This window comes from Eleutherodactylus coqui, chromosome 4 (genome assembly GCF_035609145.1).
Source record: "Eleutherodactylus coqui strain aEleCoq1 chromosome 4, aEleCoq1.hap1, whole genome shotgun sequence".
Classification (NCBI taxonomy): Eukaryota; Metazoa; Chordata; class Amphibia; order Anura; family Eleutherodactylidae; genus Eleutherodactylus; species Eleutherodactylus coqui.
The window spans coordinates 233,758,272-233,781,469 of record NC_089840.1 but is presented as its reverse complement, the minus strand read 5'-3'; the positions used below and the strand labels follow the sequence as shown (position 1 = coordinate 233,781,469).

The 23,198-nt window shown below is 47.6% G+C and overlaps 1 protein-coding gene across 7 annotated transcripts in view; it reads left to right on the top strand.

Moving 5' to 3' along the window:
* Window positions 1-15,242: 15,242 nt before the first annotated feature.
* The window catches only part of ATE1 (arginyltransferase 1), an 83,656-nt gene continuing 75,700 nt past the window's right edge, over window positions 15,243-23,198 (top strand). For 5 of the 7 annotated variants that reach the window (XM_066600863.1, XM_066600865.1, XM_066600861.1 and 2 more), the window contains exons 1-2: window positions 15,578-15,717; window positions 22,379-22,442. In XM_066600863.1, the coding sequence (XP_066456960.1) occupies window positions 15,612-15,717; window positions 22,379-22,442 (170 nt within the window). In that variant the 5' untranslated portion in view covers window positions 15,578-15,611. Of the gene's footprint in view, window positions 15,353-15,577; window positions 15,718-22,378; window positions 22,443-23,198 lie in introns of those variants that run through there. The other 2 variants (XM_066600866.1, XM_066600862.1) reach the window with 1 other exon arrangement.

Below are 23,198 nucleotides of genomic sequence, written 5' to 3'. Positions count from 1 at the left end.
CTCTGACCTGTAGGGACAGGAAGATGGGGAGTGTAAAGGACACAACTGAGAAAAGACTGCTGTGTCTGAAAATTTATGTGATTGCAGCATTTTTACCTGTAGTGGCGGGCTGGGCATGATTGGAGGGGAGGGAGGGGGGGTCTCAGCTCTGCCTCCTCCATGGCTTGTGCAGCTAAAACTCCTTTGGCGGAGTCCCTTAGCCTGCGCCATACACTCCCTCTTAGGTGCAGGGCTACTGACTGACGCTGTAGCTCTGCAAGCTCCGGAAGGCACATCAGCGGTGACATCAGTGTGCCATGTGGGCTTTGGAGAGGTGAAGCATTCTTATGCTTCCTGTACAGCCATACGAAGGGAGAAAAATCCAGCGTTAGCAAAGTTTTTTAAACTCTAAAAGAGGAAAGATGCCGACTTCTGCTGCTCTTTGTGGCCCTGCTCAGTGGCGCTGATTGTCGTTCCAGCATCTCCTGCGACAGCTATGGACATGGATGGACTCCCAGCAAACTAAGTGATTCTCAACAAATTCATTGGAAATTATGAATGACCACTAGAAATGAGCGAGCGTACTCGGAAAAGCACTACTCGCTTGAGTAATTTGCTTTATCCGAGTATCGCTGTGCTCGTCCCTGAAGATTCGGGTGCCGGCACGGAGCGGGGAGCTGCAGGGGAGAGCCGGGAGGAACGGAGGGGAGATCTTTCTCTCCTTCTCTCCCGCCCGCTCTCCCCTGCTCCCCGCTGCGACTCACCTGTCAGCCGCAGCGGCACCCGAATCTTCAGACCCGAGCACAGCGATACTCGGATAAAGCACATTACTCGAGCGAGTAGTGCTTTTCCGAGTACGCTCGCTCATCTCTAATGACCACTTAAACACAGGTGTTGTCTCTTATTTTTTTTTTAAACTCGTTTTATTGAGCAGTATATATTTTGTACATTGCATGAATAAACAACTTTTTAAACCAATGTGTATTACATACACTAACAAATAATTTAACTCTGCATACATCAGAAAACTCTTTGGTAACAGTGTTCGGTGCTCAAATACGTTACATTTTCTCTATATTTACCCAGTGTATCTTAATACATACATCTGTAATATTCGTAGCGTTATTACTCATTTTACCTGCCGAGCCTGGGTGTGGTTTGTCAATAAATTTTGGAACATTTCTTGCGTGATGTTTGTGTTTGTTGTCCCGCACCAAATCCCCCATACCTTGTCGAATTTTTCAGGATATTTCCTGTTTTTGTAAACTATTTTCTCGTATGGTAGGATGGTATTGATAATACTCTGCCATTTTGTAATTGTCGGAGGGCGCCTGTCCATCGTAGCGCTATAACTTTGCAGGCATAAAATAATACTTTAGTAAGGAATATTTTATCATAGTGTTGCCATTGTTCCTCGTCTATGATCCCTAACAGACACATCGCTGGATCCAGTGGTACTGGTATTCCCATCAGTTGAGTTAGGAACTCTGTGACCCCTTCCCAATATGTGTATACCATCGGACATCCCCATATTAGGTGATTGAAGTTTGCGTTTGCTGCACGGCATCGGTGGCACTGACTGGTGACTGCTCTGTTCATTTTATGGAGTCTAGTTGGTGTCAGATAGCATTGGTGCAGGATATATAATTGGGTTAGTTTGTTGTTCACGGCTGGTGAGACCCCGGTGTACGTAGCCATTGCGGTCTCCCAGTCCTCGTTAGTCAGTGTTGGGATAAGTTCTCTCCATCTTTCCAGCACCACCATTTGTGTATTGGGGATCTTTGAGTATAGCAGATGGGTATATAACGTCGAGATTAGGCCCCTAGGGCCTTGTGTGCGCAGTATACCTATTAGTGGGTATGTGGAGAAGGGTCTTCTGGGTTCTGGGAATTGCGCTGTCAATGCATGTCTGAGTTGCAGATATCTAAAGAATCCTGTTCTAGGTACCTGGTATATTTGTTGCAATTGCTCAAAGGAGACTAGTGTCCCATCAATATATAGGTGTTCCAGTGTGGTAATTCCCAGATTTGACCAAAATTGTCTGTCTGGCAGGTTCAATAAATGCTGTAGCGCTCTATTATTCCATAAGGGGGTTTCCAGGGGGGTGTCTTCTCGCCCCGTCAGTTTCTTACATGCCCTCCAGACACTTGTCGCGAGTCTGTGAATGGGCAGCATTTGTTTTGTCAACAGTCCTGGTTTTTCCAGGATAATCCAGAGGGATGCCTCCGAAAGGAAGTACATCAGGTGGTGCTCGGAGTTCGGGAGAGAGGCGCCCGACAGCCAATAGCGTATATATCTGACCTGTCCTGCCAGGTAATATATTTTGAAGTCCGGTAGTGCCATTCCCGCCAGTTCTTTGGGTTTTTGTAGGGTTTCCATACGGAGTTTAGCTCTAGCCTTCCCCCAGACAAACGATGTTATTAATGAGTTAGTTGTTTTGAAGAATTTTTGTGTTATAGTTATTTCTGCATGTTCTAGCCGGTATAGATATTTGGAGAGAATTATCATTTTAATAAGATTTATTCTGCCTGCCACCGATAATGGCAGGGGGCTCCAGGCTTCCAGTTTTAATTGCAGGGTTGTTATTAGGGGTGCGATGTTTAGATCAAAGCTCTGGGTGTGGTCTCTAGTGATGTAGATCCCCAAGTATTTAAATTGAGGGACGATTTGCAGGTTGTGGTATACTACCCCCGTCCTCCACTCCTCCTCTCTCAGCGGCATAAGGGTAGACTTCTGCCAATTGATACGTAGGCCTGAGAAATTCCCGAATTCGTCTATCTGGGAGATGTCCAAGGGCAGGGTGCTTTTGGGTTCTGACATATAGAGTATTATGTCATCCGCATACAATCCTATTTTGTCTTCTCTGGGTCCGATCTGGATCCCCCTATACAGTGTGTGTTGTCGAATTTTTAGGGCCAGAGGTTCTATGGCGATCGCGAATAGGAGGGGGGAAAGTGGGCAGCCCTGTCGGGTCCCCCTGTGTAGTGGGAAGGAGGCGGAGATCAGGCCATTTGTCACTACTCTCGCCGTCGGTGCACTATATAGGATAGAGACCCACCTGATGAACGGCTCCCCGAACCCGAATTTCCGTAGAGCCTCCATCAAGTATGGCCACTCCACTGAGTCAAATGCCTTGGCAGCATCCAATGAGGCCAGGGCCCAGTTTTCCCTCCATCTCCGTCCCACCTGTGTGATTACCTGCGTTCTTCTAATGTTGTCTGATGTGGACATTCCCGGAATAAATCCGGATTGGTCCGGGTGAATGATATCCTTAATTACTTGGTTCAGCCTGGAAGCCAGTACTTTGGTAAGGATTTTATAGTCTGTATTTAAGAGGGAGATAGGTCTGTACGACCCACACTCCTCTGGGTTCTTTTCAGGCTTTAGTATAAGGACTATGTTGGCCTCTAGCATCGACTCTGGCAGGTATCCTTTCTCAAATATATCCTCATACAGCGAGAGTAGTTGTGGTGTTATTCCCTCTCTGTACTGAAGATATACTTCTACTGGTATGCCGTCTGTACCCGGGGTCTTATTTTTTGCCATGCCCTCCATTGCCTCCTGTATTTCTTCTATTGTGACAGGGCCATCTAATAGGGATCTATGTGTTTCTTGTATTACTGGAAATGTTATGTTGGTTAGGTAGTTCTCTAGTTCTGTTGGGGTGTAGTTAATCTGGGACGGGTATAGGTCGTGGTAGAATTGTTGAAATCTTTCTAGTATTTCTTTGGGATTTGCGAGTATTGTGCCCTCAGTTGATTTAATCCTCAATATAGCCGGGGAAGTAGTCTCTTGTCGGGCCATATATGCTAGCAATTTACTGGATTGATTACCTAGCTCGAAAAAGGACTGGCGGGTGAAGAATAATTTCCTCTGAGCCTTTTCTTTCAAATGCATCAGATACTCTCTGCCTACCTGTAGCCATTTATCTCTTTCGGCGTTTGAGGGGTTGGCTATAAATTCTTTTTCTAGTTGTTGGCATTGTTGCGCTAACTGTTCTTCCTCCTTAGCTGCGTTTTTTTTAATGAAGGAGATTGAGGATTTAAAGCATCCTCTAAGGTATGGCTTAAAGGCTTCCCACACCAGCATCCTATTCTGGCTTGCTTCGTGTGCCTCGTAGTATATTTGGATTTGGTCCACTATTCGGTCATTTGGGCCGAGCAGCGAGAGCCAGAACGGGTGTATGCGTTGCTTCCTAATTACGGGGGGGCCTGGGTTTTTGAGAACCATGCGGATCGGTGAGTGGTCTGAGACCCCTCTTGGGAGAAATTCTATGGACTCTATTTTTGTAAATAGTAAGGGGGATCCAAATATATAGTCTATTCGGCTCAGTGCATGGTTATGGGCTGCATGGCAAGAGAACTCTTGCTGTTGGGGATGGAATGTTCGCCATAGATCCAGCCATCCTGCGACCAAGATCATAGAGGCTAGGCGGGTCAGGCCTCCGTCTCCCGCCCCCCGAGCACCCCCTCCGAATCTGTCCAGGTGTGGGTCCATGACCATATTCATGTCCCCCATACAGATAGTCGTTGCATCTGGTGTGAATGAGGCAAATTGTATGCCTTCTGCCAGGAGGGCTGTTGACGTTGTTGGTGGATTATAGTAACATAGGAGTACATATGATTCGTTGTTTATTTTGGCTCTTACGAAAATGAATCTACCCTCTGGGTCTCTTTTCAATTGTTCTACCTCCCATCTGAGGGACCTTTCTATCAGTAGAGACACCCCCCTGGAGTATCATGTGTGGTATGAGTGTGCTGACCACTGGACCCACGGCTTCGACAGGCATTTAGAGGTTTCGGGCGTGAGGTGGGTCTCCTGCAGGCATAATATATGTGGTCGCCAGGAGCGTATTAGGGAGTTTATTGTGACTCGTTTCCTGGGAGATCCCATGCCCCTGACGTTCCAGGACACAAAAGTTATCTCAGCCATTGGCAAAGATGGTTTGATTGGGTCCGGGTGAAATTGTTTATGTCATTCTGGTTGCTAGGAGACCCCCCACCACGCCCCGCCTCATCCCCATTACCTACCATGCAATCGCACTTCAGTACATTTATAGAAAAAACATTAAGCATCTGATGTATACACTCTAGAAACATTATGGTAGCGTACTACCAACTTATAACTCTTACAACAACTTGTAACTGAACAGGTTTCAAATACTGATTACTTCCTCGCTGTGTTAGTATTCGTGGCTAATTTTAACTCGGGGTAACCAACTTAGCATAGCTTAATCGTCGCTATACTTGTGGTTTTGTTTGATTGTTAGCACAGTGTTGTGAACCGACCATGTCATATTGTATTTTAGTTAGGTGGAATCCCTTCCGGGAGAACGGAGGGGAACCAGAGAATTCTGGGGGGGGGTTAGGGAGTAAGGGGGGAGGAAGGGAGGAGGGGGAGCAGAGGTGAGCGTGGGACGGTTGTTGCCAGGGGTAGCCTGGAGGGGGGAAGGTTTCCTCTCCAGGTTAGCGGCTTGCAGGACAATTAGGCGGCTTTAATGGGTCCTTTATATTTGGTATGGAAGTCCCGTCACCTAAAGGAGGACAAAAAATGGTTAGGTTTTTGGTATACGTTACAGTCTTTCTGGTCGTCGTCTGGTGGTCAGCCATTCTTCTGCTTCGGATGGTGAAGTGAAGAAACGGGTACGGTCTCCGTCAATCACTCATAGTCATGCTGGGTACACCATGGAGTACGGGAGCTGCAGATCTCTAAGTTGCCTTTTAATGCTGAAGAATGAGGCTCTTTGCTTTTGGAGGTCTGCCGAGAAGTCCGGAAAGATGGATACTGTGGCGTTATCGTGGCGTAGAGGTCCCCTTTTTCTGGTGGCTTGCAGAATAATATCTCTGTCCCGAGAGTTGAGTAACTTTGCTAATACAGGTCTGGGTGGGGCACCGGGTAATGGCGGCTTTATCGGCACTCGGTGAGCCCGTTCGATGACAAAGACCTGCGATAGTTCTGCATTGGGGAGAAGTTCGCGGAGCCATTTCTCTAGGAATTCTTCAGGTCTCTGTCCCTCGGTTCGTTCTGGCAGGCCGACTATGCGCAAATTGTTGTGTCGCGAACGATTTTCGAGGTCATTCGCTTTTTGTCTCCAATAGTCGGCTTTCTGTGTAAGGTCTCTTATTGCGGCTGACATTGGGGAAACGGTGTCATCTAGTGTGGATATTCTATCTTCCGTAGTTGTGACTCTATCTCTTAGGTTTTGAAGGTCTTGTCTGAGGAGGCTTACATCCATTTTTACTTCATCAATTTTACTTGTAAGAGTGGTCGTGGATGTCTGGATTGCTGTCAGCAGCTGTTCGGATAGCTGTTGTAGGGTTTGGACTGTCCCCTCTGTCGGGTTTGGATTGTTCTTTGTCAGGGGGGGTGAGCCCCCCGGGGCCGGCGGCGTGGGATCAGAGCTTATGTCCCTGCGATTTTCGCTTCTGGCAAATGCCTTTAATTTATCTGCTGCAGCGTTTTGCCTGGTAGGCCCCATGCTGTTCTGTCAGAGGTATTTGGCGGCGTATTCGGTTGCCTGCCTATGTTTTATAGTGCTGGGTTCACTAGTATACTCAGTGCAGGGCTTATGTAGGTGGTGTTTGCCCTGATCTCTATTGTTAACAGTAGTGGTCTTCTGCCGCTACCCGTGGGGGGTCTTCTACGGGCCTTACGCCCTCTTTTCCCCTTTGGGGGGTATTCTGGGGCTGTTTCTTTGGCCTTTCCTCTAGGTGTTGTGAGGGAGGGGGGTCTCACTCTCTGGCTTCGTATTTATATGGGGTACAGTGACTGCTGCTCCTTTTCCCCTTCCCCGGTGCACTTAACTGAGTACTGCTGCTAATGCTGCTTTCCTCCTCCAGGTAGGGGGTCTTTGTGCGGTCTCTTCTCTCAGCCTCTCACCGCTAGGTCCGCCGTCTCCGTTCACAAGATGGTGGTTATGTCTGTCGCGGCGGTGCGAGTCTACCACTTATGTTGCTGTGGCTGCCGGTGCTTTGGCTGTTTCGCCTGGTGTCCGATCCCCTCTTTCTTTGTATTAATAGAGGCGTGCCGGGCCCTGGTTATTGCCGGCTAGCCGGGTCTGTCCTGCAAAATGGCGGCGTCGGCTGTGGCACCGCGTGTTCGCCCTCCAGGCTTTTCTTGTTGGGGGGTGCTGTGTGGATGCCTCGGTGTTCCGCGGCACCGCCGGTCGTCCCGGTTTCCCGCTTTTCTCTGTGCAGCCTCCCTATGCGGTCTTTCGCTGCTAGGCCCGTCTGCCCCGTCCACAGGATGGCGGCTGCGTCAGCCACGGCGCTGCAGGTCTGCCGCCGGCGTCGCTTTGGCTGCTGGCGCCACAGACACCTCGCTCAGCGCCCGATCCTCCTCCTCTCTATGCCGGGCAGTCGCTCGGGGAGGGGGGGGCGACAGGCTCGGGCAGTCGCTCACCGGTCGAGAGTCTTCTCCTCAAAATGGCGGCGGCCACGGCCTCCCGTGCTCACCCCCAGAGCTTTCTTGCTGCGGTGCGGGGCTGGTGCTACGGCGCTTCGCGGCCCCGCCGGTGGTCCAGGCTCTGTAATGGCGGCGCTCCCAGCTTCACAGGTCTTTTGTTTAACTCTGTTTTGCTGCGTTTTGTCTGCCAGGAGTTGTTGTCTTAGGGTCCGGTCTCTTCCCCCTCTCCTCCGGTAGTGTTTTGTCGGGGTTGGGAGTCCTCAGGATCAATCCAGGATTATCAATTAGTCGGTTAGAGCAGGAGCCCTTCTCACATGCGGCCGGTTAGGTCGGCTGCTTGGCCACTCCCCCGTTGTCTCTTATTTTTAGTTTAGGTTGGATCATTAATTTTCAAAAATCCCACTTAGTCCCAGATACCCGGAAAATATTCTTGGGGTCGTCCTTGATTCAAGCTTAAGAAAGTCATTTTTCCCCCAAATGTAAAAAACAAAGAATTATTAAATCTTTGTCAGCTTTCAAAGAAAGAGCCGAACTTCCCTAAGGAAGGCAATGAGTATGTTGGGTTTAATGACTTCCTGCATGCAGATGGTCTGTTAGGCTTAAATCAATCAATGAGCTTACAGAATCTCATTCTGTCCTTGTGGGATAAAAATCATTCTTCTTTGGATAGAAAGTTTAATTTAACCGTTCACGTACAAAAATCTCTTATCTGGTGGTTAAATCCTATGAGTCTTAAAAAGAAGGTGGTCCTCTTCTCCCTTTTGTATTGGTAACCTCAGACGCAAGCCAGCTAGATTGGGGTGCTCAGGTAGCAAATTGCTATTTTCAGGGATCCTGGACAAAACGGGTCAGTTGTCAATCTTCTAATTATAGAGAATTGAGAGCAGTTTGGGAAGCCCTTAAACAGTCGGAAAAGCTATTAAAGGGAAAACATGTTGGTTTTTTTCTGACAATGTAACCACCTGTCCTCAACTTCAAAAATTACAGTTATCTCTCTTTCAGTGGTGCATCTAAGGGGGGTCCCAAAATACTGTGGCAGAACATTTGAATCTGAAGACGGGAATGGCTGCTCAATTGGGAAACCTTTCATAAGATAATAGAAAAATGGGGATAGCCTCAAATAGATTTATTTGCAACCAAAGAGAACACAAAATGCCACAAACTTTCCCCTAAACCCGAAAGACAACCCAACAGGTCTGGATACACTCTGCCCACCATGGGACATGGATCTAGCCTATGCCTCCCCTAACTCTTACTACCTTGGCTCTAAAACCAATAGTGATTCTTTTTGCTCCGTTTTGGACGAAAAAATCCTGGTTCCGACTCTTAACATCACTTTCAGTTCAAGACCCCATTCTTCTGCCATCCAGGCAGGACCTTCTGTTTCAGGGTCCAGTTTATTGCCAGGAGATCAAGATGTTAAGACTAGCAGCATGGATCCTGAGAAACAATGACTTTTAGACCAGGGTCTTTCTAATGAGGTAATAAATACTCTATTACTGAGTCGTAAAGCTGTCACCTCCTCTATATACTCGAGAGAATGGAGGAGGTTCTGTTTAGAGTGTGGTTCAGATCAACCAGGTTTACAGGATCTAGATATACCTAGAAAACTTCACTTCCTCCAGGCTGGGTTTGATAAGAGCCTGACTCTTAGAACCCTTAAAGTTCAGGTTTCATCTTATTGAATTGGAAACCTCCTAAGAGGCGAACTAGAGCTGCCTGGAATAAAGGGGTTGTCTCGCGGCAGCAAGTGGGGTTATACACTTCTGTATGGCCATATTAATGCACTTTGTAATATACATCGTGCATTAAATATGAGCCATACAGAAGTTATTCACTTACCTGCTCCGTTGCTGGCGTCCCCGTTGCCATGGTTCCGTCTAACTTCGGTGTCTTCTTGCTTTTTTAGACGCGCTTGCGCAGATGCATCTTCTCCCTTCGGCTGGTCTTGGAAGCATCGGCGTTTTGGCTCCGCCCCTTGTACGCATCATCGCGTAGCTCCGCCCCATGACGTGTGGCGGTTCCAGCCTCCTGATTGGCTGGAATCGGCACGTGATGGGGGCGGAGCTACGCGATGATGCGTACAAGGGGGCGGAGCCAAAACGCCGATGCTTCCAAGACCAGCCGAAGGGAGAAGATGCATCTGCGCAAGCGCGTCTAAAAAAGCAAGAAGACACCGAAGTTAGACGGAACCATGGCAACGGGGACGCTAGCAACGGAGCAGGTAAGTGAATAACTTCTGTATGGCTCATATTTAATGCACGATGTATATTACAAAGTGCATTAATATGGCCATACAGAAGTGTATAACCCCACTTGCTGCCACGAGACAACCCCTTTAAGGTGATTAATGGCATAGTACCCCTGCCTAGCAAAGTTTGACAAAATCTGGGGATGTTGGACAAATTGTCCTGCTACAGCCATAGATCTGTCTACCTATCTTTTCCAGACTATAAGTTGCACTACGAGAGTTTCTTAGTTTTTTTTTTCTTATTACTCCCGGAATCCCCAGTTGTGAGTCTTTTCCTTTGTTTTAGATTATATGTGATTCCCGCATTGAGCCTTACATCATATATCCATTTAAAGGTAATCTTCCTGGTAGCCACTATGTTGGCTAGAAGAATCGGTGAGATTCAGGCCCTCTCATGTAAAGAGCCTTACCTTAGAATTTTAGGTGATAGATTAATTCTCAGGTTAGACCCTTCCTTTCTCCCCAGAGTAATCTCTTCAGTTCACCTAGAACAGGAAATAATTCTACCTTCTTTTTGCCAGAACTCAAAGAACCATAAAGAAAGAGATCGTTATAATTTAGGCTTCTGAGCCTTTGAGGAAAGACAGTAACTTGTATATTCAATTCCAGGGTCGAAATAAGGAAGAGCGGCCTCGAAAACTACTATCGCCAGATGGATTAGGCAATCCAGGGGATTTACAGGGTTCAGGATAAAATCCCTCCAGATGCTCTTAAAGTTCACTAAGGTGACCAGATTTTCACACGGTCAAAGCGGCACAGAGGGGCGTGGTCAGGGGCGGAGCTTATTGCGACATATGATGTTACCTCTATTGTTATAAAAAGTACAGGGCGGTTTTGAAAAAAGACGGAGCAAATTCCGCAGCATTCCTGCTTACAAAAAAGTTGTCAAAATCCATTCCATTGGTGCGAATCTTTACTAAAAAGTAGCTGTGTACCCACAACTGATTTCATACTATGCAGCAATCCCCCTCACCTCCTCTGTAGGCCTTCCGCTGTCAGTGATCCCAGGCTTCCGGTTCCCAGCGGCCTGTAGTGGCCTCGCCTGACCAGTGGCACCGCACCTGACCAGGAAAGTCTACGGAAGAGGTGAGGGGGAGCGCCGCATAGCAAGAAATCAGCTGTGAATACGCACCTGATTTTCAGTCAAAATCAGCACCAATGGTACAGATTTTGACATTTTTTATGATGCAGAATTTGCCGTGGAAATTTCTGCTGTGGACATACCACAGCATTTTCGCCATGTGTAAACATACCGTTAGTCAGCTTTATTTATGCTGCCATGTGCAGAGTGGCCTTAGTAGCAATAGTGTCCCCCCACAGTGGACTCGGAAGTAATAGTGACTCCCACAGTAGCACCAGTAGTAATAGTTCCCCCCCAGTGGCCCTCAGTAGTAATAGTGTCCCCCGCAGTGACCCTCAATAGTAATAGTGTTCCCCACAGTGGCCCTTAGTAGTAATAGTGACCCCCACAGTGGCCCCAGTAGTAATAGTGGCTCTCACAGTAGTCCTCATTAGTAATAGTGTCCTCCACATTGGCCATCAGTAGTAATAGTGGCCCCCAGAGTGGCGCCAGTAGTAATAGTGACCCCCACAGTAGTCCTCAGTAGTAATAGTGTCCTTCACAGTGGCCACAGTAGTAACTGTGTTCTCCACAATGGCCCTCAGTAGTAACTGTGTTCTCCACAGTGGCCCTCAGTAGTAATTGTGTCTTCCACAGTGGCCCTCAGTAGAAATAGTGACTACCACAGTGCACCCCCCCCCCCCCCCCCACACACACACACGGTGGCCTCAGTGCTAATACTATTACTACTGGGGCTATTATAACCCTATTTTGACCCCGGTAGTAACAGTGACCCCCACAGTAGTAGAGCCCCCATGAAACCAATATATTTACCCTCTTCCCGGTCTTCAGAGCGCCGCTACTTCTCCTCTTCTCGGCGCTGCTGCAGGCGAATGTGTGTGCGGAACTAAAGAGGAGAAGTCGGGAAGGGGAGGAGTGGAGGAAGATTCCGGATGCACACAATGCCGTCAGTGTGAGCATCCGCCGCAGCGCTGCACAGTGACTACCGGCGGAGAGCTGCAGCACCCCAGTTTGTAATCACTATGATGACCAGACTTCCCAAAGGTGGGACACAGGGTCCCAAAGTGGGACTGTCCTCCCTAAATCGGGACATCTGGTCACCTTAAATTCACTCTACGCAGGCCCTTTCCTCATCCTCGGCTGATCATGCAGAGGCTTTGATGGAGCAAATATGCAGAGCCACTGCCTGGTCTAATATACATACTTTTGCAATATATTATAGACTGAATGTTTTGGCCTAGAATGAGCTTGCTTTGGGATGTAAAGTTCTGCAGGCTGTAGTCCCCCTTTAAGATTATAATCTGGTATTGCTCCAGTTGTGCTGTCATGATTGGTCGATGTAGAATACAGGAATTATGTCCTACCGTTAATTGGGTTTCCCCAAGTCCATCATGGCAGGACCAATACTTTCCCATCCAAATGTAAGCTTTTTTACACGTAAAATAATGTTGTATGGATTGTTTGATTAATAAATCACTTGTGTTTGTATCCAATGTAGTTACTGGAAAAACACTGGAGGTAGGTGGGAGGGAGAGAGGGGTCTTTAAACTCTCCGTCTTCGTGTCCCTACAGATGTCAGAGGGAATCCTCCAGTGATGCTGGACTCATGGAAACCAAATTAATGGTAGGACTTAATTCCTATAATTCTCCTTCATCACCTTCTTGCCTCTCACCTCCTCCTTCTCTTCTTTCTTCGGTTTCGTCTCCCTCTCTTCGGACGGTCGAGGAAGAAGAACGAACAAGAAGGAAGAACAAGCATGGTGGCTCAGTCATTAGCACCCTTGCATTGCTGGGGTCCTAGGTTCAAGTCTATCCAAGGCCAGCATCTGCATGGACTTCTCTTTTTGTGTTTCAACATCTCTTCGTCCAGAATAGGAAGACCATGGTGACTCGGTTGTTAGCGCTGATGCTTTGTGGTACTGAAGTTCTATGTTCAAAACTGACCAAGGCCAACATCTGGATGGGGTTTTATGTTCTCTTTGTGTTCATTCTTGCTGATCTTCTTCTCCTCCTCTAGCATAGGACAGACAAGTATGGCGACTTAGTTGGGGCTCATGCTTTGCGGTAATGGAGATCTATATTTGAAACTGACCAAGGCCAACATCTGGATGGGGTTTTTTTGTACTCTTTGTGTTTATTCTTGCTGTTTTTCTTCTTCTCCTCTGGCATAGGACAGACAAGTATGGTGGCCCAGTTGTTAGGGCTCATGCTTTGCAGTGCTAGAGTTCTATGTTCAAAACTGACCATGGCCAACATCTGGATGGGGTTTTATGTTCTCTTTGTGTTTATTCTTGCTGTTCTTCTTCTCCTCCTCTGGCATAGGACAGACAAGTATTGTGGCCCAGTTGTTAGGGCTCATGCTTTGCGGTACGGGAGTTCTATGTTCAAAACTGACCAAGGCCAACATCTGGATTTGGTTTTACCTCATTCCTTGCAGTACTGTTGTTCTATATTCAAAACTGACCAAGGCCAACATCTGGATCGAATTTTATGTTGTCTTTGTGTTTATCCTTGCTGTTCTCCTCCTCCTCTGGCATAGGACAGACAAGTATGGTGGCCCAGTTGTTAGGGCTCATGCTTTGCGGTACCGGAGTTTTATGTTTAAAACTGACCAAGGCCAACATCTGGATCGAATTTTATGTTCTCTTTGTGTTTATCCTTACAGTTCTTCTCCTCCTCCTCTGGCATAGGGCAGACAAGTATGGTGGCCCAGTTGTTAGGGCTCATGCTTTGCGGTACTGGAGTTCTATGTTCAAAACTGACCAAGGCCAGCATCTGGATGGGTTTTTTGTACTCTTTGTGTTTAACCTTGCTGTTATTCTTCTCCTCCTCTGGAGCAGAACAGAGAAGTGTGGTGGCCCGGTTGTTGGCGCTACTGCTTTACGGTATTGGAGTTGTAGGGTCAAATCTGACCAAGGACAACATCTGGATTGGATGTTTCCGTTCTCTTTGTGTTTATTCTTGCTGTTGTTCTCTTCCTCATCTTCAAAACCCATGCAGATGTTCCCTTGAGGCATTTTGAGTTGAGGACCCCAGCACTAAAAGGCAGCAGTGCTAACAACTGAAAACACACATTCCCCCACCCACACTACTTTTTAGGGCCTGCTCAGGGAATTGCAGGGACCCTAATTGTTTCTCAGACATATGTACTATGGGAGCAGTTTTGCACCCATATTATGCTCACATTGCCTGGACATACCGCGGTCCTACTCCAGCACGGGCTCCAATGGTGATCTGAGTCTGCTTCAGTAGAACCAGAGACCATACAGGCATTGTGAATGTCATAGGGAAGCTAAAATACGTCCAAATTATGACCGTGTGAAAGTGGCCTTCATGCAGGCCACAAATGATGCGCAAATTTCGCAGCGTTTAAAGCGCAAGCCATATCTCCTTTAGGCTGTCTGTCCACGGGCGTTATTGCATTGCGTTCCCCGCGGCGTTGCTATGGAAAGCGCAGCCCCCTGTCTACAAGTGGAGAATCATAGTGATTCTCCGTTCGCAGCCGGCAAATCGCAGCGTCATGCGGGACGTAGGACGCCGGATCCGGAGGTAAGTATTGGGGTCTCTGGGGGCACCGTGACGGGCTCCGCCGCGGAATTCTGCGGCGGAGCACGTCACGGCCGTGTGAAGCCGGCCATACTGTACAATTCAGCCCTAGAAAAACAAGGGTTAAATACTGCAGCTGATGCGCAATTTAAAACTAGGTCAAATCTGCCCCATTTAGGCCAATGCAGATCTCCTGTGGGTAATCCGTCACGGAATGTCCGCAGCGATTTCGCCACGTGTGAAGGTGGCCTCAAGGGTTGGCATTATTGAGATGAGTTACTGGTGTGTAAGATGAATCCCTTAGGCCACTCATATACACAGCGGCGGCAAAACACCATGATTACGATCACAGTGTTTTGCCGCGATTTTACCGCCGTTTTCAGACGGTACTGTCGACAGTTTGTAACGCACCTCATCATTGTGAGGGGTGATAAGGTGTGCTAAAAAGTGCGGAAACGCAGCAAAATAGAGCAGACAGGGCTCGAAAATCACATGCCTCATGGCTCAAACGCATGTCTGAGAAGCCCCATGGAAACACTGGGGGGTAATAGGCTGAGCTGGATGGGCATATGGCTATTTTCAGCCTTCCCCCCTATATTATTATGTAGTTCGTTACCTTATTGATATTTTTAATTTTCAGTGATTACTGTAGAAAATAAGACCAGGTGATCGATTTCGAGCACAACGCAAGTTATAACCAGAAATGCAAAAACGCAGTGTGAAATTCATGGATAAATACTTATTTTACATCTTGTAATATTTAATAGTGATATAAGACATAATATAACCGATAAATGTTAAATTAGATTAAAAAAAATAATGAAAACAAACCATGCAGAGACACAGGGGCGGGGCTTGCAGAATCAACCAATCAGCTGCTGGCTAACATCACGTAGCTGGGGCGTGCAGAGGGATAGGTGGATTGTGATTGGTTGCCGTAGATGTCAGCGGGCCACCCCTCTACGCACAGTGGAACAGTCCGCTCTTGCCAGAAGTAGGTGCAGGGATGTACTCCATACTGGAGTACAGGGGACTGCGCGATGCGGCTACTTGCGGGTATTGCCGTACACATGCTGGAAAAGTCTCTCACGGTAGGTCCCGCCATCACATACTATATGAACAGTTTGGTACTATTTATGTATGTTATGTTTTTGACTAACATGTATCATGTCAAAAACGGTTCTTGCCCTTATTCAATATGGCGTTTCGGAACCGCTGTGACGTTTAGTTGTGTTTAGGAAGTTTACCTTTTACCAATACTAAAAATGGTGGCTTTAGCATTGACGGGCAAGGTAGTGCGCATGCGTGCAGCCGGCTGTGCAATGCTCACGGCCTGGAACAGGGAGGAAGATGGCGTCCGCCGGCGGGGGAGCGCTGAGTATTCTGGAGTACTTTGGTGGGGAAGACGGGAACCGGTGCGGGTACTGCAAGAGCGAAGCTGGGAACGTCTCCCATGGTGAGGAGCTGGGGGTTTGTCAGTGAGTTCGGGTGTGACGTGATGGGTGTGTCCTGTCATCCATGACCTCATTAGGGTGACCGCTGCTCCTCATCATCAGTGCAGCCCGGTGCCCAGGTCAGGTGACCATTCAAAGCAGTGCAACTTTATGCTTTTGTACGTTAGTTATCATTGGGATCTTTTCTGGTCATCAACTTTATTTCCCATTGACTCCCATGGAGCGTCGCCGCTGCTCGTCCAGATGGCGGTGGTCCCAGTTGTACCCAATCCTGGCAGATCACTGGGATTGCCGTTATTCGTGAGAACAGCGGTGTCCGTTATCCTGCGCGCTCTGTTAGTGGGTGGAATGTCCGGAAGCCGCTGACGCCGTCACTGATCACAGACTATTCATCTAGAAGTCTACGGGAAATACTATCAGGGAGCATTCACAGGAGTGGATTGGCGCTGCGTATTATGCTCAATTTTTGGCACACTCTACCATGAATAGAACCATTGATGTCGGCGGGTTCGTTCACATGAGCGGATCTTCTTTTTTTTCCCCACGTGATTGTGGGAACACTGTGACAGCAGTGGCAGGGGATTCTTTCATCCCCGCGTGGAGTCCCCTCATCACTGAACACTGTGACAGCAGTGGCAGGGAATTCTTTTATACCCGCGGGGAGTCCCCTCATCACTGAACACTGTGACAGCAGTGGCAGGGGATTCTTTCATCCCTGCGGGGAGTCCCCTCATCACTGAACTCTGTGACAGCAGCGGCAGGGGATTCTTTCATCCCCGCGGGGAGTCCCCTAATCACTGAACACTGTGACGGCAGCGGCAGGAGATTCTTTCATTCCCGCGGGGAGTCCCCTAATCACTGAACACTGTGACGGCAGCGGCAGGAGATTCTTTCATCCCCGCGGGGAGGCCCCTAATCACTGAACACTGTGAAGGCAGCGGCAGGAGAAATTTTTTCATCCCCGCGGGGAGTCCCCTAATCACTGAACACTGTGACGGCAGCGGCAGGAGATTCTTTCATCCCCGCGGGGAGTCCCCTAATCACTGAACACTGTGACGGCAGCAGCAGGGGATTCTTTCATCCCCGCGGGGAGTCCCCTAATCACTGAACACTGTGACAGCAGCGGCAGGAGATTCTTTCATCCCCGCGGGGAGTCCCCTCATCACTGAACACTGTGACAGCAGCGGCAGGTTGTTCAGTGATAAGGGGACTCCCCGCGGGGGTGAAGGAATCCCCTGCTGCTGCTGTCACACCAGAGCAGGAGGTGGCGATGTTCTGTTATTGCTTTCAATGGTGTCGGTGCTGCTGCCCAATTCTAAGCGATTAGATGAAGGGATTCCCCGCAGTGATGCGTGGCTGTTATCACATGTAAACGCCTCGCATCCAAGGGTTCCACACGGCATAGGTTTGCAACATATGCATCCAAAATGCCTCTCTGTCCAGAGGTTTGCGGAGGTGATCTGCACCCCATGATTGGCGCTTAACTCTTTCAACACCGCAGACTTGTAGACTTGGAACATTTCACACAACCTGAATGGCGAAAATGTTGACCTCCCTAATTGATCCCGTCACAGATGTCCCGCCAAATGCCGTCTGTTGGGTGTCTGTGGTCTGTAAACCAGGATAAGACGACCGTGTGAATCCGGCAGTGACCCGGGGTATCGCTGAGTGTGGCACCAATAATTGCATATGGGTGGTGTTGATTACGCGCCCATAGAGCCCAACGGACGTAATACACCGCAAAACAGAACATGCTCCAGTCTTTTTTTCCCACTAGCGTATTACGCAATTCCGGCATGTGGCAAACCCACATGAAGACCCCCCCATGTAATGTGTGACTTCTGCCAGGGATTTCATTCCTGTACATTCATAGGGTTAAAAATTGGGGTTCTGCAGCTTTTACAGCACAAGACGTAGAGGGGAGATCCACAATCTGCTGCACAGGCGGCAGAGACGTTCAGCGACGAACGTTCAGCGTTTCCATTTATATTGCTGATTTCAAAACGTGCACAAAAATAATCAAAATCGTGTAAAAATAAATATACTGAAAATAATCCATCACATGTTAAAAGAGAAGATGTATCAATCATAATAAGACAAAGACTGTACCTTTTATTCAAGGTCTATCCTGGCTACTGCCAGGGGTTGTCCAGTTGTAAACTATCGATGGACTGTCCACAGGATTAGCCATCAATAGCAGAGCTCCGTCACCCCTGCTGATCAGTTGTTCACTGGTTCAGTGTACTGAGCTGATTTCTGCAGGAAGCAGAACAGCTCCATTCTCCTTGCAGTGGCCATACGTGGTATTGCATGCAAAGTCTTCATTCACTCCAGTGCTTTCAATACCAAGCCTGGCCACTGCAGTGAGAACAGAGCTGCCTGTAGAAATCAATTACATCAAGCTCAAGTACATCAGCTCAGAGAACAGCTGGGTGTCGGACTCCTGACGATCCACTCTGGATGACAGATCGCTCCTGTTCATTCAGAAATGGACTACTGCCTGTTCACACCGGAGATCCGTCGTTTAGTTTCCTGCATGCATAAACTGAACACGAAGGGCAGCGAACAGAAGTGGAGATACCAGAAGTGATTCTTTATCCTGTCGTTTGTATCCAGCAGTCGTCCGAGGATGTGAACGGGTTACTTTATGCCCGGCTCACCTGACCGGAAAATATCACCCTGTAATGATTATTGTAAAATCCACATTATGTAGTTATTTCCACTCATTGCGGATCTGCGCGTCACTTTAAGACTATTTTTTTTTTCTTGCTCTTCAGACTCCTTGGCAGACTTACCTGCTGCAGATCTGTACTGCCTAAAACCTGCCCAGGCGGTAATATTTATGTGGTGTCGTTTTGCGTCCTTTATATGGTAATACTCTTTAGCAGCAACATGCATTAGGCTGCTTTCACCTGTGCTGGGGATTCCACCTTCCTGCTCCGTTTGGAGAATCCCTGTGGGCAAGTTGTTTCGTCTGTGGACAGAACTGAACAGCATCAGATGGACCCTATCGACTATTATGGGGTTCGCCCGCTTTCCGCCCAGCTAGCTGCTTTTTTGGACAGAGGAAAAAGCGCTGCATGCAGGGCTGCTTACCGTATTTTCAGACGGGTCCGAGGCCCATTTACATGCAAAGATAATCGTTCAAACAGTTTATGCAACTGTTTTGCATAAACTGCTAATGGACACTAATGTCCATTAGCAGCTTATCACCTTCGTTTGCATGTGAATTAGCCTCCAGGAGCTGTTTGCAGAGAACAGCAGGTGGTCTGTTCTCTGCATCCAGCTCCTGTGTTCTGCAGTGGGGCTGCAAGCTTAATACGACGTAATCAGCAGCTCCTGTGGAGAATACAGCACCATGGACAGCAAACACAGCAGACGGCCTGTGTCATCTTCTCTCCAGCTGAACAATGGTTTTTAGGCTCACCTAAAAATCATTGTTCAGCCGAAGAGTGAAAGGTGGGAGCATTTTGGCTTTTAAGCAAATTTTGAGCAATAATCGTTGCATGTAAGTGGGCTTTCACTCATTGGCTATCGTGCCACCTGTACAGACAGGTAGCTACATTGTTGGCTCGATCAAGCGAGAATCATTTAGGCAAATACAGGGACTGATCGAGCGCTGTTTAAAGCAAATGAGCCAACGATTTTCTATGCCAGCCTTAAATGAACGACGACTGAAAAGCGAACAATTATCGTTCGCCGTTCAGTTGCGTTAAGATTGAACATATTCTTTTTTGCTCATTTGAATGATAATTTTAGTTTCATGTTTTCAGCGCAGAATCCACAGCAAAAATCTGCCACTAATCCCCTGTGCCAGCAGGAAATCTCCAGCAAAATCTACGGTAACCCCATCCCCCCTTCCTTCCCCTCCAAGTAACAGGGATGCTTTAGGCTCTTGCGTCATCTCCACAGTGGAAAATATCTGCAGCTCCCAGGAGACGGACATTGTCTCTCACAGCATCTGTTACAGATGACGCGGTGTGATCGGACAGCCTTACTGAAGGCGGCTTCCTGCCTAGTGGAAAGAAAAGTTTCATTGGAAGTTCCTCAATAGGTGAACATATGTGACAGAAAGCTTCTGAAGCCAAGAGGTTCCTATGAAGAAGCCCATAGGAAAATGTCCCGAGGGGTGGAGGTGGGGACAGCTGTGGTGTGGGAACTGTTAGCTAAAATCCGCAGGAGGTCTTGTATATACTGTACACAGTATGGAGTTCGCCGCCATTATAGCTGCACTCCATCTGCTTCTGGTCACTGTGCAGCTCTGGTCATGAACGACACTACAGGACCGGTTGGGGCTAGAGCAGGCCTTGTTTGTATCAGGACTAGTAATTATTAGGAAATTATAGTACCAGTGTTTCTTGTGGCATAATGCATCACACAGCTCTGCTACATGCAGCTCACTGAGGAGACATGTTGGCTCGTTGCTTTCACATATGAGCTGCATGTAATTTACAAACTTCAGCTGGTGGCTGAGGGGAAATCATGGCTTGTCGCTGTGTCATGTAAGCTGCTGTAGCCTCACGGTAGTGTTGAACTCTCGTTGGTGACGTGTTTGTACGACAGCGACGGTTTGTTTCCACACTGAACACCGGTTCACGATTAGATGAAGGCTGGACTGGTGTTGGCAGCATTAGCACTTGAGATCACATGATCTCACGTTCAGGAGATGTGTAGATAACTATGAAGGACTATGCTTCAATGTTGTTGGTCAATATGAACTGCCAGCTGTGTATGTGTACATTTGTGAGGTGTCATTTATTGGAGTCTCCACACAGGTGTGCAGCTGTCTCACAACCAGCTACAAACTGCCAGACTGAATACTGCTGTATTCATAGCAACTGAGGCCGAAGGGGTTTGTGGGGATGTAGTCCGCCCATAATCCCTCATTCAGTGCAGGACGAGGATAAAGGACCTGTGATGATGTCACCGTCATGTCATCCGGGTAGCGGCACTAAGAGTCGGTAACCTACATCACAGGTGCTGTCAGGCTCTGCATGTAACTCACACGTCACACATGGAATGACGGACAAGTGGTCGTCAGCACTTTGACTAAATATAGATGAAATTAAAGGGCAACTCTGGTGAAAACACATTTTTTTTCATCCCTGTCCCCTTCATTTGATTACTTGTCACACTCTGGAGGTCTCCTATGTGTATCCCAATCACTTCCCTGCAGTGCAGCCACCTGTCAGATGCTTATCAGGCACCATCTTGATGGTTAGATTTTACTTTCGGTTAATGCATCAGCACATTATTAGCTAAAGCCTCTACAATTTTTGCCTTCTGGGGATACAGTGTAATTTTCATTACCTTCTGTATTCACCTAAATAAGCTACAGACCATAATTATACAGTCAGGATGAGCTGTGATCTCCTCTACTATAACTGTGTGACCATCATCAGTAACTATGATAAGAGTGTCTGTGCCCTCCCCCCCTGAAGCCGTTTTTGTGGTATGGTCCATGAAATAGTATCACGTAGACTTACAAACTGAAGATCTAAACCAGCGTTGGTCAGGATTGAGATCACATGATCGTCTGAGGAGTTAATGGGTCAGGAGCTATAGTTTCAATTCCATGTGGATGTTGCTATTTTTTTGCTTTATTTACACGGGACAGTTGTCGGCTAAAGGACCATAGGAGCGAGTGACGTCACCACTAGTTGTTGGCGCTCGTGCAGAATGTTTAGACAGGCATCGCTCACTTCTTACTCAGCGCTTCACGTTCTATGTACACACTGAGCGGGGAGCGTTTACACGTAGCGAGTGAACCAACAATTGGGTTTTATGCTGGTTGACGGTGCGCAACCAACGAAAAGTAAACAATGGCTTTGCATTTAGGTGTAATGATTATCGCACATTTTCGTTCATTTGAGCACATTCCGCACAATCGTCCCTTATAGATGATCCTTTTCTGCTGCCCTGCTGTTAGGAATCCATTTGTGTATAGAGGTGTGAAAATCGTGCAGAGGGTGCTAGAAGGAAGAGCAAGGTGGCAAAGATGTAGGCCAAATTCTGCAGAGACAATTTGTGTCCAGGAGAAGTAGTCAATGCAGTCTGGGCCGGACCTAGAAAAAAGGGAAAATGAACAACTCCAATGTGACCAGTGGCTATAACATTACTGTGACACATAGCGGCAAAAATCTGCCATGTGAACATATCCTAAATGTTCATATTCAAGGGGGGCTCTCCATTGAAAATTTTGCTACAACAGCAGAATGACATAAAAAGAGAAGTTTTTATTGCACCTTTCAGATGTACGATGTGGGCACAGTTGGTGACACAGCAGATGTAAAGTTGGTAGTCCAGTTCTGCCCAGAGGCATCCTGGCATTCTTCTGTTAGTGATACCACTTCAGTGGAGATGGATTGTTTCAGGTTGTCCAGTGTCACAGACAGCGCCCATATCGGACATCTGTAAGGTGCAATACAAACTGGAAGAGTTCTTCTGTCTTTTCATGTCATTCTGCTGTTGTATGTGCTTTCATGTATGATGACATCAGCTCTTTTGCACCATTCTTTTTAAAGGGTATGTTCATAGAAACTTTTTAACAAATAGGGCAAAACAAAACAAAGTTGCACCAAATTAGCAGTCGCAACATATTCCGGGTGTGTGATGTATGAAGGAGCCAATCATCCTCCCATAATTCTTTCTCTTTGCTCCTAGGCATGTGGGCGCACTCGCTGACGGTCCAAGATTACCAGGACCTGATCGACAGAGGATGGCGACGGTAAGACCAGGCTGTGTACGCGGCGGCTTCTGAATCTTTTCTTCCTGCAGAATTACATTGTCTACTTATGTAGCGATCTCTGTTCCTCGTACCCGCCCCACTTCCTGTCCTAATCTTCAGTACGTGACACAACTCGCCTCTCTTCTGACTCCTCCAGATCTGGGTAAATAGTGACTAATGTTTATCAGCTTGCCGGTTTTGAATATAGCGCAAACATAAAAAAATGACGTGAGTTTCCTGAAAATCGCTGAAGCGAGCCGCTTTATCTCGAAATGTTGTTCTATGAGGTCCTCTCAGTGTAGGCTGGATTACTGCTGATTGTTAAGAGCCGCATGCTTTAAAATTGCGGCGTTTAAAAACAATCATTTCACAAACAATGTTGGGGTACGTTCACATGTAGGGAATTACAGTAGAAAATATTGTTGTGGATCCGCGCCAAAATCTTCATTGAAATCCGCACCTTTGGGGTAGATTTTGCCGCGCACCTGCAGCAGACTTCACTTCTTCCATTGAATGGGTGAAATCTGCCGAAGATCAGTGTCAAAATCCGTATATTTGTAGCGCAAGATATGCTGCGGGTCTGCATTAAAATCTGCTGCGTGTGAACGTACCCCAAGACTGACTCGACACGGGGGAGCGCGATATGTGGCTGTGAATCACAACCCCATATCGCGCTCCCAACCATGTGAATTTCCTGTGGATGCGGAGTGTTTTTATGTCAAAACAGCCTCACATCACTTCGGGGATGTAGGGATC